The following is a 20,842-nucleotide window of genomic DNA, read 5'->3' as shown; positions in this document are numbered from 1 at the left end:
AAAAATGAGGAGGGGAAAAAATATGAGTTTAGAGGGAAAGCACAGAGACCTTGCATGTAGACACAGATGCCTCTCGGATCTTAGCAGATCTAAAATAAATGCTGTTATTCCTGGCCAAGCAGTTGGGCGATGCTGACTTGAAGAATAGCTACCTTTAAAAAAAAAAAAAAAAAGTGAAATCAGCAAATGAACAAACTAATAAAACAGGAGGAAGATAAGCAGTAGCCAAAATCTGATAAGATTTGATCACTTGTATCAGAAAATGATTTTTTTATTAGCAATATGGCCCTTAAAATATGCTTCCAAAAGGGCATTTGCAGCCTTTTAGGGACTAGCGCATTGCATAAAGAAAAGACCTGCATATACCTGCATTCAGAATTATGATCTGAAGATGACTATTACTCACGTTGCTACGAGGGCCATCTTAAAATGCTATTCAATTTGCTCGTTAGGTATTCCATCTAAAACTATAAAAAAGCAAAGCCATGCTGGGTTTTCCGCACATAAGCAGACTAAAATCCGTCTGTCAGTGTTAGAAGCCTGAATCAAACAATACAAAAGCATGAATGTACTGTTCTCACATTTGTGTAATTGATGGCTCTTTTGCTTGTTGAAATCTTTCACGACCACATGCGTACGTTTGTCATTTATCCCCTTTTCTCAGGTGCAAAGAAGGCTACCAAGGAGTCCGTTGTGATCAATTTCTGCCGAAAACTGATTCCATCTTATCGGATCCAAGTAGGTCAAGCATTTTTCTTCTTTCTCTAACGCAGTATGTAGGCAGCACTTACTCTGGGCAACGGTTGTTAGCTCAGCTGAAGGCTGTAGTTTGGTCGTTTGTCTCTGAATGATGCCAAGAGTGGAAGCTGGTGACAGGCGTGAACGTTCAGAGCTCTCGCTCAGAGCTAACTCGGTCTATGTCTCGGGTTGGGACCTGGTGTTCAGATTCAGCTCCGTCGCTGATCTACACTGAGAACTCCAGCAAACCCTCCTCCCTTAGCTTTCAAACAGACTCCCGCCACCACCCATTGTGAAAGTAGGGAAAAAGAAACAAAACAGAGCTCATTATTGACCTAACAGAATGTTATAGAAACTACTGTCTCATATTGGGTCTTACCTTTTACTTGGAATTGTGTTAGTATTAAACCTATTAACTTTTATCATACCTACTAAATTAAGAAAATAGGAATCTGAAATTACATAAGTTTTCAAACTGTAAAAACCCCATTTTTAGCAACACTGTGCATATCACTGGTTCCTGGACTGTTGGAATTTTTTTTTTTTTTAATTCATGAAAGAAGACAATTTGCCACTAAGAAATATTGCTAGTCCTTAGTTTTTTGTTTCTATACGAAGTAAAAGTAACTTTTGGTACCAATCTGACCACTTCCAGTCAAATGTGAATTTTTTGCTTTATTTGTAAATAATCTTCTGCTCTTTCAATGACCACTACAATTGAATCACCACTGTGGAAAGGAGATTTTTATCCAATCAGCAGTTTAGTGAGGATCATGATGGGCATTTCCAAATCACAAAGGCAATGTTATGGTTTTCTAAATACCAAACATGCATAAGACAGACTTCAACAAAATATTGTATATTGATGACAGGCAGAAATTATCCTGTTGTGAGGGAGCACACCGCTGTGTAATGAACGCGTCCAATCATCTTTCAACATCTTTTCAAAGTGCATATTTTCTCCTTTCCCCACCCCCCAAGCGCAGGTGCTGAATTTCTACCTACATTGCCTTAGGAAATACAAAATTGTTTTGTTTTTTTTTTTAAGGAAAAGTTTTGTTTTATTTCATTTAATTGTGTTTTATCTTGGCAAGACAAGCTACGATACAATCTTAACTATTCCTTTCCTTCCAAATGTAACTCTCCTTGAGGTAAGTGAAGGTTTCCTAAAATTTAGCAAGCAAGCTAGTTATGGATTAGCTCCTTCTCTGAAATGTGAGGCATCGGTGTCTAGGAATTACCCTAGTAGCAGACAGTTACCAGAATGTGTTAAATTTGTTTCATCTTGCGATTTTGCCTCTTGCTAAGCAGATATCTCAAATGTATGCTTGTGGTTGAGACATGGATTTGGAATATTACAAAGCCCATGGAAGAATGGCCTTGCTAATTTCTTTCCTCTTGTTTCTTCGTTTTTTATTTTGGCTGGTGTACCTAGTTCCCCCTCTATTTTCCCCTCTTCTTTCTTTCTTTTCTATTTCCTTCTGTTCTCCTCTTTCCTTCTATTTTTTTCATTATTTCTTCCCTTTTGTCTTCTTCCTTCCCTTCCCTCCCTCCTCTCCTCGCCCCCTCTTTCCTTCCTCTCTTTCTCCCTTCACTTCTTCCTTCCTTTTCCTTGTCATTTATAGCCACAGAATATCTATCAAAAGAATAGAGGACAAGGTATGGGGGCAGGGCTCGCATATGATACAAAGTAGGTAAAATAATCTCTTTTCAGACAATCTAATCAAACTCTTGCCATCCACTTAGATATCATAGTCCATCTCTGCAAAATTGAGGATGAGGCCCACCATTAATTAGGACTGTGCTCTTCAAAGAAAGCTGATCTCATAATCACAGTCACTAGCCCAAAAACCTAGATCTCCCATGCATAAAAATATTTATTGCAGTAATATTTCTAATGGTGAAAAAATGGACACATGCTGAAAACCAACAGCAAAACTATGTTTAAGTAAAATATCATATGGCATATCTATAATATTCTATTGAATCACCATTGAAATGATAGGGGTGCCAATAAAATGGTAGGGGTGCCAGGGTGGCTCAGTTATTAAGCCTCTGCCTTTAGCTCAGGTCATGACCCCAGGGTCCTGGGATTGAGCCCGGCATCGGGCTCCCTGCTTAGCGGGAAGCCTGCTTCTCTCTCTCCCTGCTTGCGTTCCTTCTCTTGCTGTCTCTCCCTCTCTGTCAAATAAACAAATAAATCTTAAAAAAAAATACTGTAAGAAATATTCCTATTGGGTGAAACAGCAACATAGAAAGGTATTTTCATATAAAATTGCGGTAGGAACATCCCTTGGTCCAATGGTAGAAAAAAATAAAACATATCCTGAAATGCTGAAAGGGAACTTTAAGTGTTTGGATTGTGGAAGTATATTGATTTTTCCCCCCTTTTCTCCTGTTTCCTATAAAATGGCATAAGATTATGTGAGTCAGAGCTCCGGAAAGCCTTGAAATAAAAACTAAAAGATAAAGCACTGAGAAATCGAATGGATGAGTCCTGGAGATGGAGTTCAAATGGGAAAAGCAGGGACGCCTGGGTGGCGCAGTTGGTTAAGCATCTGCCTTCAGCTCAGGTCATGATCCTGGGGTTCTAAGACGGAGCCCCGAGTCCCTGCTCAGTGGGGAGTTTGCTTCTCCCTCTCCCTCTGCTGCTCCCCCTGCTTGTGCTCTCTCTCTCTCTTTCTGTCAAATAATAAATAAATCTTTTAAAAATAATAAAATAAATGAGGAAAACATAATAGCAACATTTATGCATGCATGCCTCCATTTGTTTATGCACAGGTATTTTCTGAGCATCCACCCAGGACCATCTCACTGGTCAGATACTGTTAATACAAAGATACCCACAGAGTTTAGGCCCTGAGGCCCCCACCATCTAGGGAGGGAGAAAAACACATGGACACATAAGCTTGGGAATGATTCTGATGGAAGCCCTTACTGACCTTGGCAGATGCACTTGGCCCCTGAGTCTCAGGTTTTTCACCCAGAGAATGGCAATAATAATTGCTATAGGCACCTATCACCCAGACTGATGGGAAGTCAGTGACGGATGAACATTAGCCCACCGCCCTGACTCATCAGTATAATCACACTAATATGTGTTTAGAGCCCATGTGTGCCCGGCACTGTGCCAAGGGGCCTCACTTGGATTATCTCATTAGACCCTCACAGTCACATTCTAGCAGAATTACTGGCAACTGCTCACGTTTTATAGATGAGGAAATTAGGCCTCAGAGATGTTAAATAAACTCGCTCAAGGTCATGCAGCTAGTTAATGCTGGAGTCTAACTTCTGATCCAAATGACTCCAGGATCTGAGCCTTGGATGGCTGGGCTCTTCCCTTTCCCCCTCAACCCCACCCTCCTCCCCTTATTTCCGCTATGACATTTATCACTCTCAATTTCATTGACTAAAACTCAATGACCTGCAGCAAACATTATTCTAAGGAACAATATTTGCACAATTTTCATATCTTAATGCAGCAACTTGAGCTTCCATAGAGATTTAAATCCCTAATGAAATTTTCTTGTCAAAATTCTTGCTGAAGGATCGTTTAATTTGCTGCACATGATATTCTAGAATGACTCTGTGCTCAGGAAATAAGTTTCCTTCCAACACCCTCCCTCTTTTTCCTCCTCTCGCCCCTTTCTTCTCTCCCTTCTTCCTGCTCCTTCTCTCCGCATTTGCCGAATGCCTGCTCTATTTTAGTGAAATCGCAATTAACAATGGGTTAGAAGCCTCTGCTGTTCTCTTCTCCCTCAGGCAAGGCAGAGTTGATCTGAAATGTGCATCTCTCCGATTAATTTAAAAAAATAAGTAAACCTCAGATTACATGCATTTGGGGAGATAATGCCAGGATGTCCCCATGAGAAGGCTCAGTGGTTGCTATGACCAGTGTCTACACCATGGTCCCATTGTGGATCCTCAGACCTACTATTCCAAAAACTCATTTTTTACCCCCAAAGAACCTGCGGTTAACCCCACTCTGGAAGAACTGTATATACACATGAATTAAACTTGTAAAGTGCCTTGATGTCAGGTTTTGAAAAAATATCTTTTGCACATAACTGTCAGGGGAATCGAAACTTTGCATGGGGTCAGTGCACAGAAGCCACAGTCTGATCACAAGGATGAATGGTAAGCATGGGTTCAGAAGGAGGGTGCTAAGAGGAACAGACTTAGGTCAAGATCCAGAGGACATGACTGTCTGTGGAGGAGCCAGCACCAGCCTACGTAGCATACCATACTAGCATGTATTTGTACTCTGCCTCTCCCTGCTGCCAGCCAGCACTGCCCATGGATAGCAGCAAGCAACTTCCAGGAAGCCCCACAGTCTTCTAGACAATTTCTAATTTAACTTCTTCAGAGCCAGTCCCCTTTCCTGTAACACAGGATCAACTTATAGAATCCTGCCCGGTTTTCTCTTCCTCACCACCTGCACCTAGCCAGATCAGGTACCATCTTCAGCCTTGAAGCAGAACCAGACGGTATTGAAGAATCATAAGCTGGTCAAGGATTTAGACAGACTTTTTCCTGGGTCTCCTCTCTTAGGAGCACATGCCAACCTGAGTTATTATCAAAATGTTCATGTCATCACTGGCCAGGGGAAGCCTGAGAGTAGCTCCAGAGAATGGATTCAGAATGGAATCAAAGAATGATGTGGGGTGGAGAAGATGCCCATCCCTGGCGAGGGTCCTCCTGTGGCTGAAGGTAGCCATTCCCAAACATAGCTGTGACTTCCTCTCTTCATCAGTGTCTAACACCCAGGGTCCCCAAGCCTGGCTGCAGGTGACAAGTCTGCAAAGTCATCTATTCTCCACCAAGGGAGGATAGAAGATAACTTCTGGATCCAGGCCATATGAACTGTTCAAAGAAAAATTTCCATGATTTACAGATCTAATGAAAATTCAGCAGATCTTGAATGGGCAGCATCCCATCTAGCAGATAAAAAGGATCTCTAAAGAGTGGTAGAAGGTGAGCGGTTTTTATAGACCAAAGTGAGTAGGAATAAGGAAGTTATACTGGGCGTTTGCTGATGGGTTGAAGCAGGGTCACTTACCTTATACAAAGCAAAGAGAAATCTTAGAGCCCGGCCACGTAACTTGTGCTGAGCACGTAAGCATGGATTGCTTGACCTTGGGACAGCAGAGCATGGAAGCTTCGCTGAGTTTTGGTTGGCTGATGTGGGGCTTAGCATAAGCAATTCCATTTTAAGCCTAATCTGGTTATTACAGTAGTGATTTACATTCACACTCTTATTTCTTCAGATCTTAGAAACCAGGCTCTGCTCTTAGAATGCCCTCTGAGATGCCAGGAGCCTGGTCTGGCCATACATAGTTCAGAGGAAGGCTAGCAGCAAAAATGGTGGGGGTTTAGACTTCCCATCCCTGCAAATAGGGTTTATGTGACCCCAACTTCCCAGGAATAATCACTATAGGAACCCAAAAAATAAATTGCAGGAGTATGTGGTTCTAGCATGTGGTTCCTAGAGGGAGTGCTGGCAGTGAACCAGTCCACACAGCCCAATTTGTAATGGTTTGCAGGGACAGCGAATTCATCAGGTCGGAGCACAGTAGGTCTTCTTCCCTATGTACTAGGAAGCCCACTGGGTCATCACTCACCCAATGCTCAAACCATTCAGCTCAGGGCAGAGTGTTTGTTACTCCTTTGCTGTGCAGGGCACAGTGAAGAAGAAGGAAACTTGAGAGCCTCCTCAAAGAACCAATGTGGGGCCCGGGAGCCCAGGCAGGTGTTGGCAAAGCAGCCGCAAGAGGTTTCCTTGAAGAGTATCAGTTGGGACTCGCCCAAAGAGACTTATGCTCTGCATTCTTGCCTTTCTTGATTTCATGTAGCATATAGAAAAGCTTCCTAGGTGTCGGCAATTAGATGGAGGAGTGTAACAAAAGTGCTCTGGATTAGGAATTAAAGGGTCTTGGTTCTAATCCCATGGCCACTTGCTCTTAGCAGTATGGCCTTGGGAAAATCACAGTGTAACTGAGACTCAGTGTCTTTACCTATAGAAGGATCCTGGTTAAAAGAAGAAAATGACCCTCAGTACAGAGCAGGCTGTCCCTGCAAGTCATTCAGAAGTCAGGTGCATGGCTGAAATAATATATCTTTTTGTTTATTCACTTATTTATTCCCCAAATAATTAGGCACATATAAAGTACACCATGGTATAGATTCAAACAATAATAATTAAGGATCTTACCATCAGTAAGCCACAGACCAGTAAAATGCATTTATTGAAATTGAATTGTAGGCTCCAAAGGATGTCATGTCCATAAGAGAGAGAAATGATTTTTCACTAATTCAAAATCTTACTGATAGCTTGAGATGGGATAAGTTGCCTAATGTTGATGGGTTCTGGTTTTCTTCTTTATAAAATAAGATATCAATAGTCTCTAACACATACAGTTATTGTTGGGATTAAATAAAATAATTCAGGGAAATTTGTGCATGGCACATAGAGAGGGCTCAATAAATGTTATCTATTATTATCATTATGGTTGTATTTTAACTACTATTATTGCCTTTATATCTACATAGTGTATAAGGCACTGAGACAGCTATGCCAGGGATTAAAAAGTTTAAGGCATATTACCTGACCTCAAATATTTCCAATTGCATAGAGCCAAGAAAAATATATAAACAAGTACAATACACACACACACACACACACACACACACACACACACACACTAAAGCAAGACAGTTAAGGAAATATCATAAAAATGGGAAGGGGCACCTGGGTGGCTCAGTGGGTTAAAGCCTCTGCCTTCGGCTCAGGTCATGGTCCCAGCATCCTGGGATCAAGCCCTGCATTGGGCTCTCTGCTTAGCAGGGAGCCTGCTTCCTCCTCTCTCTCTGCCTGCCTCTCTGCCTACTTGTGATCTCTGTCAAATAAATAAATAAAATCTTTAAAAAAAAATGGGTGGGAAATAAAAGTTCACTTAAAGTGAAGGGGAGAGATTTGGGCTGCTCACAAAGGACTTATCTAGGAATGAGCATTAAAATGAGTTTTCCACATGGGGTGCTGTGGCTGCTTACACAGGCTGCACACTGCCCAACTCTGTAAGAATCATTCACACTAGAATGAGAAAGACTCTCCTTGAAGCTGTGCAGCCTGATCGTGGGAAGGAAATTTCCATTAATGAAATGGATGGAGAAGAACTTTCTTGAGGGCACAAAGCATAACCTATCACCACTTCACCCTGTCCTTTAATCAATACTGATGAGAGGGGATATCTTTCCAGACTGGAATCTGCTCAGAACACTTAAGTCCCCTGCATTACTCTGCCCTCTAATAGCCATCAAAATATTGTCAGCAGACTGGATCCATATAAAATGTGCAACTCTTGGGGTGCCTAGGTGGCTCAGTGGGTTAAAGCCTCTGCCTTCGGCTCAGGTCATGATCCCAGCATCCTGGGATCGAGCCCCACATCGGGCTCTCTGCTCAGCAGGGAGCCTGCTTCCTCCTCTCTCTCTCTGCCTACCTCTCTGCCTACTTGTGATCTCTGTCTGTCAAATAAATAAGTAAAATCTTGAAAAAAAAAATGTGTAACTCTTATTACCATCTTCTGGCCTTGAAAGAGAAGAAGTAACAGAATTGTCAGATTTTGACCATGCCTGTGTGAATTTCATGAAGTCTGTCTGTTCTGTCAGATCTATGGCTTTTTCATTCAATTGCTATCATCTTCAAACCTACCCTTTAAATCTGTACAAAATACCTAATGTTTACCAATTAACCATGCAAATGCAACTGTTTCTAGAAGACTAGGAAGATAAATATACTTATAAAAAAGAAAAAAATTCCCAACATCACATCATTCAGAGATAACCACTAATAATCATTTTAGTGCATAACAGTCCCAACTATTTTATAATTTCCCTTTATAGGAGTCCCAACTATTTTGTAATTTCCCTGTGGAAATACTGCATAATCAACCAATGCATAGAAGGCAGGGTATCTGGAGCCAGACGGAAGCACAGTTGTCCTTTCCTCCCTTAGCTTCTCTGCTCTGCTCTGTCTTCCCAGCTTGTAACTGCTGCTTTCCCTAACTTAGCCCTGGCTTGCTGAGGGTCTACTGTACCTGGGACAGTGGTGGACTGGCCTTAGGCCTGCTCGGGAGCTTCTCAGCAAGCCATTCAAATGCCCCTGTGATCAGACTCTCAGGACCAAGACGGCTTTCTTACCCCTCTTTCTCCCACCCCTTTTATATTTTCAGAGTCAGCAAGGGAGATCTAGTGTTCTGGAACGGCTCTAGATTATTTGATTATTTCCTTTATAAATTCTACACTTAGTGATTAATCTCATACTTCATTATCTATTATCCATTATATTGACACTCTAATCAAATCTGAGGTAGGGAGAATTAAAGTCTAACATCTTGTTACATTATATATTAATTTTCCTTACAAAGTTGGGATCATTTCTATACATATAGTGTAATCTGCTTTTTTTGTCACTTAGTATATTACGACCTTTTCCCCACAGCATAATATAATCTTATATTTTTCTAAACAATTAATTTAAAGAGTATAATATTATAAGCTTTTCATATAAATTATTTACCAGTCTTTTATGCTGGATCATTTAGTGAATTTCCAATTTTTCATGATTATAGTGATTTATAAGCATTATGCATATCTTGTGGTACAGATTATTAAGAATGCATTTCTGGACTTCTAATACACTTTGATAAATTTTCCTCCTGAAAAGTAATATTTATTTCTATTTCTATGAACACATTAGGAGAATGTTGATTTTACTTTTTTTCTTTACCAGAACTGAATAGTATTTTTAATTGATAATTTTATCAGGAAAATTATATCTCACCAGTATTTTAAACAGAATTTCTTTGATTACCAGAAAAATTGAATACTTTTTCATTTGTATATTGATCAGTTTTATTTTTACTTTTACAAATTTTTAAATTTTTGCTTTGCTCACTTTCAAGTCTGCGAATTTTTTTGTCTTCTTCAAAGGAGTTTGTTATTTTGAGGATAATAAATCGTGTACTATCATATACTTTATAATTTTTCTATATTGCTCTTTGATTTATTACTTTGTTTTTTGACACATATAGAAATTTTGCCTTTTATGGGATCAAATCTGTCAGTTACTTTAAAATGTAGTTCATATGTTTAATATTTAGACTTCCTTCACCATGAAATGAAATAAATATTTTACTAATTTAGCTCTTAAAATTTTATAGTTCAGTCATATGCTATAATTTATTATTTACTGTTTGTACATATGGTTATATATAGTCATAATCTATCTGAAATTTATTTGTGCTTACTTAGAGATTAAAAACACTATTTTAAAAAGAGAGCTAAGAAATTCTCCTAACAAAATTTATTGAATGATCTGAAGTTTCCTGATTGATATAAAAAGTGGTCTTAATCATATACTCCATAATTATATGTATTTGGTGCTGTTTGTGTTTCTATCTATTCTCTAGGTAGAAATAACACCACAAGGTTATTTAATTTTAAGAAATTTTTTAAAAAGATTTTATTTATTTATTTGAGAGAAAGAAGGAGAGAGAGAGCATGGAGAGGGGCAGAGGAAAAGCAGGCTCACTGCTGAGCAAGGAGCCCAATGTGGGGCTCCATCCCAAGACCCTAGGGTCATGACCTGAGCCAGAGGCAGACGCCCCTAATTTTAAGCAATTTATAATGTATTTTACATTTAGTAATGTTATGCCCATACTTTTTCTTGTTTTTTAAAAAAAGATAATGGTTTGAGTGATTAAATACAGTTCAGTCATATACTATATAGAACTTGTTTCACACGATATTTTAGAACAACATCTAATGTTTTGAAAAACAGCTATTGTTTGAAATTAAATAAAATGTAGAATTCAGAGTAGCATATATGGTGTGAATAGGTGACCATATAATTTATCATCTAACCTAAGATACTTAGAGAATGAAGGATAGAGGCATAACTAATTACAGTGACCAAAAATATGTGAAGCAGTACTGTATAATCACCCAAATTTGTAAAATATATGTTAACACTTAATATATGAGCTTTTTAAAACAATAACTGGAAGGCAACCCACTGCAAAATGTGGTGGGATTATGCATGATTTTTCTTGCCAGTATTTTTTTTGTATTCTCCCGATTTTCTATAATACATATATTTTAACTTAGTAATTATTAAAAGAATGAAAATAACAACAGACTTTCTTTAATGCTCTCTGTGTGTCAGGCACTCTTCTAAGCACTTTACAAATAATCCTCATTTAGCCCTGTGAATTAGATACAAAAGAAGCCCCCATTTTAATGATGAAAAAAATGAAGCAAAAATAAATAAAATTACTTGCCCAAAGATACACATTTAGCAAGTGGTAGGCCTAGAATTTGAACTTCATAGGTTATGCTGTCTAAACAAGAAAAATGAAGAAGCAGATTAAAGTTGACAGCAAAAAAAGTTGATAACAATTCTTTCTCATAGAGTTATAAATATTATAAATATTATGAATCCTCACATCACTCCCCATTCATCTGAGCATCATTATTTTTCTACGTGACTTTTCACAAATGCTTTTTTGGAATTTGAGGTGTCTTCTGACAGATTGTGTCTGGGTCCCCACACAATCCTGTGGCCAAGATGAGGGAAGAAGAACACAGTGCAGTTTTATCTAGTTTCATCTTGCCAACTGCCCCTTTGGTCCCTAGCAAAGTAGGGCAAGCTCTAAGCCCGGAGCTTGAGGCAACCCCAGCAAGTCCTGTGATGGTTCTCCGTGTTCATTTTGGTTATTAGGAATTTGCTACTGCAAGGTGTGTATTCTGCCCACACCGTGACTCCCCGAAGAGAAAAACTTAACAGGATTTTTGGTGTCTACCTAACAGACACTTACACCTGCAGTTGGTATAAACCAGGAGTTGAGCTGCCCATGGGTTACCTGCTCAGGGAGACCTCCAGCTCTGGATAAGTGCTCAGCACCTGCCCCATCCCCCATTGCCCTTCCCCCACTCTCTCTGATTTGAGAGATCTTGATAGGGTTCTTATTACTCAGATATGCTATCAGAAACCCATAATTCATGCAATTTTCAATACAGTTTGATTTTATGTACACAATATTTTGCAGTTTATTTCTATATTTGTCATAGTTGACTTATTATTTATGCATGAGAATGAGTCCCCCCTCACACACATGTAGACATTAATGTAGCTTTCTCCCGGTAACCATAATGTATTTGTCATTTTCACTGAAAATCTATGAGGCAACAATCTTTTGTGAGTATTCCAATGGGCTTTTTATCTGGAAGTTTCCAAATGATATGCTTTTGAGTGAGTATAAGGAAGAATTGAAAGAAAAATGATGGAAGCTTTGGCCAGGAATGCCTGAAGAGTAACAGCAAAGAAACAATAACCACAAAACTAAATTGGTCCTCACCCAAGGGTGTATGGAGCATCTGGGATTACCTTGCTCATGTCATTTTGTGCTTTCTCCTTGTACTCCATTTTGGATAAATTTCAATCACATTTATTAACATTACATGTATCCCTAAATAGCTGTTACTGCTTTCTACAAAACACAGAGAAAACTGTAATGCCTTTCACCTGTGTTAATAGACGTCTCTAAACACATCGATTTATTTACATTCTGTGCCCAAGAACTACTAGGTTTTGGGAATAAGTAGCAAATTTTCTTTTTTCTAGTATTCTATATGATGCTGATAGTGGGAAACAGCCAAAGTAGTGCAGTTCCAAACACACACCCACCGTCCTCCTTTCCTTGAGAGAGCTTTTTAAGAGAGGCTGATGGGACAATTTCACTCTTGTGACTAACATGAAATGGAATGATTTGAGCTATTACCATCTTTATTTCAAATTTGGTAGTACCATCATTCTTGCAGTGTTTATGTAGTTTTTAAAAATTGGACACACAGATTGTAAATAGCCTTTCATAATGTGGGCTACAAAAGTGAGCTCAGAGAAATGTAAAAATTGACCGCATTGTTGGCAGAAATCAGAGACAGAGGCTTATGGGTTTTCTTTTAATAGTAGGGCCATTATTTCAAATAGCAACAGAGAAGTTCTGTGGAATGAGGACTTCCTGTGAGCAGAATATTTGTGATAGTCTCCATCTACACTTTCTCACTTATTAATCACCCTAAATTGTGGTCATTCTATAGTTAGAGAAACTGATTCAGAGAATTTAATTAACCCACCCACATAACTCAATTTCTAAGAATTTACATTCAAATCTACTAATTCTACACTTTAGCTTCCAGATGCTTTCCGATAGGGGCTAATAAAATGTTTGTGCTTTTATTTTTAAGCCAGGGAACTGACAATTGAAGATCAAAGTAACAATATTGTTTTGGAACAGTATTTGCAAGAAGAGTCTTTATTTATCTAATCTATCCATTGATTGATTGATCTTTCATAAGGGTCTAAGAGCAAGGCATTCTCCATCATTTCTTGAAATGAGTATTTCGATTAAGTATTATGGCTAGCAGTATGATTAAAAATTTAACTTAAAATAGCTGAAGAGATGGGTACATAATGATGACAGCTTGGGGTACAATGGTTGCATTAAGCAGTACAGTGCAAGGTACATAATCCATTTCACAACACACTTGATAAAATTGTGAGCAGTTAAAATAAGTTTTTTATGATTCATTTTATTTGAGAATAGATTTTTGAGAATATTGAATCTTCTGAATTTCTGGCTCCCTTAACTTTTCAGTCTTTCCCTATGAATGGGTTCTAACTGTTCAGTTACATTTGTTCCTATATCCATTGTCTCCATTTTCTTTGGAATCCTGAACACTAAATACCCTCCAGGGAAGTTCTATGGGATAATTACTGTGGAATTGATCTGGCAGATAAACAGTTGATTCTCACCATGTTTCAAATCATGAGAAGATTATCAGATTTCTGTTTTTTCATAATTTCTTGTCTTCATAGAAATGCTCTATGATTATACCTGAAGGAAATGTCCAGATATTGGGCATAACCCACATCAGAGGCCCAGGAACACATTTTAGACCTGACAGGATTATCTGTGAATGCTCCCCCTCAACTAAGAGTGAATAAGGTGGAATTTAAAACTCAAACAAACATTTCTATAGAATAAGATGATTCAGATAGAACTACCATTTATTGAGGACCTGTTCTAATTCATGCAAGAAACTTTGCCAGGTATATTGACATGTGTTCTATATGTTCTGTCATTTAACTCTGACAAGTAAAAGAAAAAATAGCTATTACTATTATTCCCATATAGTTTTGAACAATACGGATAAGACTAAGAAAATAAGACCTAGATGAAGAAAACTGTGGACATTTACAGTAGGTTATAAGAAGACATAAACTGAGAGAGATCCCAGTGATGGGGATTAAGGAGGGCACCTCTTGCTGGAAGCGTTATATGCAGACAATGACTCATGGAACACTACATCCCAAATTAATGATGTACTGTATGGTGACTAACATAACATAATAAAAAAGTAAATTGAGAGAGATCTAGCATGCTCTACCATCAAACATATTTTATAAAATGGCATTGTTCCTTGAATATACTTTACTATAGGTCCAAATAAAATCATCAGACTATTGCTGACACTTTTGCTAGTTTTTGTGTGTATGTGTGTTTTTTGTGTTTCATTATGAAACTTAATCAACAGATTATTGAGATATAAAATGTAGATTCTATAGGGAGAACAGGGGTTATGTTGGTTTGGGTTACTGCTATATGCCAAGTGCTACCATGCTTCCATTACATTAGACATTTAGGTATATTTTTATTAAATGAGTGAAATAAAGACTTGTCAAAGGTAACATGTTTTACTAATTCTTATTCTTAAATGTGTTTTTAGTCTATCCACTTCAAAATTCACTTAGTATCTATCAAATACCTATGAATTTGCTAAGTGTTATGGGTAATTACTATAGTCACAACATTTTATTTTATAATACTTTTTAAGTTTAATTTAATTTTAGGATGTGATACATTCACATGGTTTGATACTAAATAATAGAAAAGCATTTACAGTAAAACCCTCTACCCCATTCCCCACTCATCCAGTTTCCCTCACAAGCAGTCACTGCTGCTAGCTTCTTAGAAATCCTTATAAAGTTATTTTATCATGTATTATAAATGACAGTAAGTAATATATTTATTATATATTAATACATAAATAATGTATTTATAAAAGCAAAATGAACAAAAAAAAATCCCTTTTCCTTTTTATGTAAATAACAGCTCATAACACGTGCTGTTCCATTTTGCTTTTCCAAATAGAAATAGATGTTCAAGGTTATTTTATTTTAATATATGGAGAACGTTCTCATTCTTTTTACCATTGCATAGCATACTTTTTTTTTACAGTGATTGTATGTAATACAAAATTAACAACTCATCTGTGGATTTGCATTTAGGTTATTTGCTGTTTACAATATGCTATTTTAAGCAGTACGTAGGATACATTTTTAGAAGCGGAATATCTGAGTCAAATATGTGCATCTTTGTAGATTTTTGGGTTTTCTTTATTGTCATCCCTAGAGTGGTACCAATTTAAACTCTCAGACCTTCTCCAAACCCTCTATTTCTCCAAAGTCTCTTTCACATATTACATTGTTTTCTTAAAGTATTTCAACTTTGTTCAGTCTTGGAAGGGTAGCTTTTAATTGAATTTTTCATATATTTTTAAATTGAATTTCTTTTATGATGAGTGACATAGAGCATCTTTTCATATGCTTAAGAGCTACTGTATTTCCTTTCCTGTGAACTCTCCTAATATATACACCTTGCTCAATTTTGTATTCAGTTATTGGTCATTTTTTTAATGATTTGTAGGAACTGTTAATATATATAAAGGAATTTAGGCCTTTGATAGTGACAAAAGTTTCAAATACTTACTCTCTTTTGACCTTTGCATCTTGTCTTTGATTATCAAAATTCATGCCAAGCAGGAAACTTACCGATCTCCCTCCCTCCCTCCATTTCTTCCTTCCTTCCTTCCTTCCTTCCTTCCTTCCTCTGTTCATCTTCCCTTCTTATATTAGAATGAGTCAGTTATTTTCTTTTGTGGCTACTGTGTTTTGTGTAATACTTTTAAAAGTTCTTCTTCACTCCAAGTTCATTCTCTAATTATCCCATTTAAATTTGATAGTTTCATTATTTTATGCTTCAATCGTCAAAAATGTTCAGGTCTCTTTTTTCCTAGGTGATTTCAAAGATTCCCAAATGATTTCATTAATAATATCAATTATTAATAACACATCTATCAATAATTGTAATGGTATTTATATGTTATACCTATAAATTAATAAAATATAAAATAACAGTATATCAAACATTTATTTGTTCTATTTCCAATCTTCCTATTCTCTTCTATTGATCTATTTGTCTGCAATACAATTTGTGTGATCTGTTGATCAATGTAATACTCTTAATTATTGAGGTTGTATTACATGTATTAAAATTCATAGAAGGAGGGCAAGTCCTCATTCAACCCCCCACCACCAATTTACAATTTATTAGTAATATAGATTTAGGGGCTAATTGTTATACTGAAAGGTAGCCATGGTGGGCCATAAGTTAATGAAGCAGAAGAAGTCAGGGTGTAAAGTTAAAAATTAAAAATAAAGGAGGGAAGGAGAAAGAGAAAAGAGAGGAGACAAAGACTGTCTTACCTCTGGAAGTGGCATCCCAAGCACCTCTTTTTTTTTTTTTTTCTTTCTTCTCTCATAGCCAGGGAGGAAATTTTGCCAGTATTACCAAAAGGCAAACCTTAGCCCCCATTGACTGGCTACTACCTTGTGATCCAAAGATCAATTCCATGGTCCTATGTAGCATTATTTGCTTTATAACATCTCCTCACTTTTTCACTTTTTAGGATTTTTATTTTCTGGAGCAAGTGTATATTACTTTAACATAAAAACTTATTGTGGATGATTCATTATTGGTCTATATTATAGTACCAGAAATTAGTGATACTTATAACTTACTATACAGTGAGCATGAGCAGAAATACAATGACAGTTTTATAACTGCAGACTACTGTGTTATTAATAATCTTGGAAGTGAACTGTTCAATATCCAAGTTGGTTCAGCAAGACAAAGAATGTTGAAACTGACATCTTCTTTGTGCTGATAAAGAAGAACCAAAAGATATTCCAAGTAGAAACTCTGTGTTGCTTGAAAAAGAACTTTACCTAGCACAGTAGTCAGGGGTAGAAAGATATAGCTCACAAATATCTCAGGTAACTTGATTTTTCCTATTTCACTTCTAACAAGCATGCTTCAGGACAGTCGGAGAGGCCTTTTCAGCCAAGAGAAGATATGGACGCCACTCTCTTTTTCATGTGACCCAGTTTCATGGGTCCAGCAGCAGCAGACCCATAGCCAGATATATTCATCCTCCCTTGATCTAAGCTTGAGAATGTGATTATACTGCTTTTGTAGTCATTACCATCAGCCCCTGAAGGAGTTATCCGTTCCCTTCCATAATCCCATAGTAGTTTGTGTATTCTTCTCAAACGATCAGCCTATAAAGAGGGCTGGACATGTAATGTCTATTATTTTTCACACTTGATTTAATTTCATCCCGGTCTCTCTGCCTCCAGAGACTCCCGAGACTGATATCATCGCTGCCATTTTGCAGGTGAGATGTTGAGCCCTTGCTTTAGGTGAGGTTTCGGCAATAAACTTCACTCCTTGGCTGTCACAGGAAAAGGGAGAGACAGAATCTGACATCCTTGGCTTCTATAGAGAGAGAATTTCTTCAAAGGAAATTTGGGAGAGATTTGGAAAGAGGAATATTTAAGATGGAGAAAACCATTCCACCCTTAATTACTCCACACAAAACCGACCACAGGTTTTATTCCACAGAACAAAATCTGATACATAATTTATTTTCTTCTTGTCCTTAAGGATCTGAAGATGGGTCTAAGGTGTCCCATCTATTTCATGTTTTTCTAATCTTCCAATTTAGCATTGCAGTCAAAGAAGGAAATAAGGTGAACTTGACTTCACTTATTTTTCATATACCCTGGTTGCCCCTCAGGGATGTCATCTTCCACTTGTTAATATTGACCAATATTTCATACATGTGTTTTTACCCTTTGTTGTTGTATCTTGTATGCACATTGATTTACGGTCTAAGTACTCACTTTACAGGCATATCTTCTCTAAAAGTAAAAATGTATTGCTTGCTTTCAGTCTTCTGCTGAATCCTGTAAGGAAGCAGATGGTGAATTACATTTGAGGACAAAGTTCTCTCAGGATCTGGGATATACTCCAGTCAGCCTGGGACCCTAAATCTCATTTGTGCTTATATGCTTATGCTTATCATTCTGCACCTCAACAGCTGCTCTCAAATGTCTCTTCAGCCTTTTCTACAAAAGTTACTTCTGACAGAAAATGTGGCTATACTAAGCATACTGATTAATTCTGTTTTGTCTTAATCATGAATAACTATATATCAGCTTCTTCAAATGGCAGGTGAATTCTATCCTACTTCTCTTACTGTCCTAGAACACCAAATTCTTCCTCCAGTTCTTTGATTCAATCCTTCTTTTGGCCTTTGCATCTTTTCCCTTTTATATGTTATAATTTTTCATGTTTCTGGACCTATAGTTACAGGTATCTGCCAATGGCTTTTATTATTATTATAGTACAGTTTTAGTAAATCTGATAGAAAAATAACCAACTGTGAAGAGAAAGTGGCTCACTAAGAAGCAACCGATACTGATTGTATCACACTGACTCTGAGATCCTCTTGCCATTCAGTAGAAGAGCCATTGAGGAAGGCACGACTTTTTATGACACATGCTAGTGTGTTAGTGATTTCCTGACAAATTCAATGCTGAGTTCCTTCTGTCCTTCTTATGTAATATTATAGAATGGAAAAAATGTTACATTATATTTGGAAAGGGAATTCAATTTAAGAAATTAAATAAGCACACTTTATTTTCCTATCTTTAATCATTACTGATGAAGCCAAAACCTAGAATGTTTATGAAACCATTGAAGAAATGAAAGGAAAGAAACCACATACATGAATGGAATTTTATAAAATAGTGTAAAATTCTTCTCAAGGATAAATATGAATTTGTCTTGAAAAATCGATATTTTCAATCAGATTATGTGTTTTCCAAGTATTTCTACCTATACACTATGTATATATTCACTAACTGTGATTAACTGATTTATTTGATTGTCCAAGTAAAATGTAGTGCATTTTCTAAGGGAATATAAACTCTCCCTTTCAGAGCTGGAAAGAAAGATATAGATCCTGTCCTCATGACACCTATAAGAATAAATAATTATGCTTATGACTTACTAATTAATATTTGTGAAAAATGCCAGAAGGTAAACATCCAGAGTGCAGTAATGATACATAACATGGAAGGTGAACCTTTTTGAGGAGAGAGTTGTCAGGAATAGTTTCATTCATTCACCACCTGCTATGGACCATGCACTGTTCTAAGCAGACATACGCAGTACCTGGTTTTGTCCAGCGTTGGGTGGAAGGCACATAGATTCAAAGTAAATAGAGAAATAAATAAATAAACAAACTTAGTGATGTGGTAAATAAATAGAGAATGATTCGATTCCTCTTTTATTTTTGAATTTGACCAGAGAAGAAATATCATTTAAACTAAGATCTGAATAACAAGAAAAAAAGCCTTTAGGCAAAGGGCTTTCCAGGGAGAGATAACATTCAAGCAAAGACCCTCAGCCTGGGATAAACCTGATATATTCAAAACAAAACAAAACACATACATATGCACAAAAGGCCAGGATAAATGATGAAACATATTAGAGGAAGACTAAGATGGCCATGTAATTCTCATTCTAATCAAGTCATCTTTCAGAGTGAAAGTGGGTGGTATGAGTAATGATAACTGGGCAGCATCCATGCAGAACTTCTGGGCAACTGGACTTATGATCATTTTAGACTAGTGCTTCTGAATCAGGAAGAGTTTTGCCCTCCAGGCGATGTTTGGCAATGTCTGGAGATAGTTTTGGTTCACTACTTGGTAGGAAGTGGCTCTCGGCATCTAGTGCTTAGAGGCATCCTATCATGTCCAGGACAGCACCCCACCACAAGATAATTATCTGACCCAAACTGTCAGTCGTTCTGAGGTTGGGAATGCCCACTTTAGACTGAGAAGGAGACCAATGTTAGGTAGACAGAGACCAGACCTTGTGGGGGATTTGTCAGCCAGGGTGAGTTATTTATACTTTATTCTGATTGTGATGTGAAGCCATTAGAGATGTTTAAGTCAAAGAGTGATGTATCTCATTTACAGTTACGAAAAATTCTCCTTGACTTCTGTGTGATAAATGTAGGAGGGAGGGGCAATGACAGAATTGTAGAGATCTGTTAGAAGGAATTTTGGTGCCTTGAACTAGGGTGTTATTAACAGATCCACAGGGAAGTGTGTGTTTTTAGAAATAAAGTCAGCAGGACTAGACAATGGAAAGGATGTGGAAACAACAGGGAAAAAAAATTAAAAAATAACTTCCAGTTGAGCTTGGGCAACTGGATGGATGCTGTTCATATTGCTAAAGTTCTAACAACATGAGAAATTTTAGCCAGAGGGTGAGGGGAATCAAGCTTGCTGCTCCAGCAAGGTAGGTCTGAGGTGTCTATGCATCTGGAGGTTAGAGTTCTGAAGAGAAGTCAAGGCTGGGCTTATAGATTTGTGAATCATCAGCATATAAATAGTGGTTAAAGTTATGGGAAAGATGTGATCTCCTAGGAAGTCTAAAGGTAAAAGAATTAAAATTTAAAAAAAAAAATTAAACAGAGGTCCCAGGAGGTCTATTTTTGAAATAGAATAAAGTAGGAAAGCCAGAGGTATAGAGTGAAGTGAACAAGTGAGGTATGAGGAAATACAAGACAATTAGGGCTTACAGAGCCCCCCAAAAGAGAAAGTGATCAACACTCTTAGATAATACTGAGGGATAAAGTAATGTATGGAAAGACACTTACAAATTGGATTTGGTAACATGGAGGCTGCTTGTGATCTTGGCGAGGGCAGTGTCCCAGGGTTCATGGGGAATGGAAGGCCAGTGAAGTCAATTGAGAGAAATATGAGGTAAGGAAGTGGAAAATAGTCATT

The 20,842-nt window shown here is 37.4% G+C and overlaps 1 protein-coding gene across 7 annotated transcripts in view; it reads left to right on the top strand.

Annotated features, from left to right (window-relative positions):
• The window catches only part of NRG3 (neuregulin 3), a gene marked incomplete at both ends in the record, with an annotated part of 1,061,561 nt that overhangs the window by 812,192 nt on the left and 228,527 nt on the right, over positions 1 to 20,842 (top strand). For all 7 annotated transcript variants that reach the window (XM_080823074.1, XM_080823078.1, XM_080823077.1 and 4 more), the window contains one exon: positions 665 to 738. In XM_080823074.1, coding sequence (XP_080679200.1) covers positions 665 to 738 — 74 coding nt within the window. The remainder of the gene's footprint in view (positions 1 to 664; positions 739 to 20,842) is intronic.

Source organism: Martes martes, assembly GCF_963455335.1.
Source record: "Martes martes genome assembly, chromosome: 14".
NCBI classification, from domain to species: domain Eukaryota; kingdom Metazoa; phylum Chordata; class Mammalia; order Carnivora; family Mustelidae; genus Martes; species Martes martes.
Note: the sequence above shows the minus strand (reverse complement) of the source record. Positions and strands in the feature narration are given on the sequence as shown.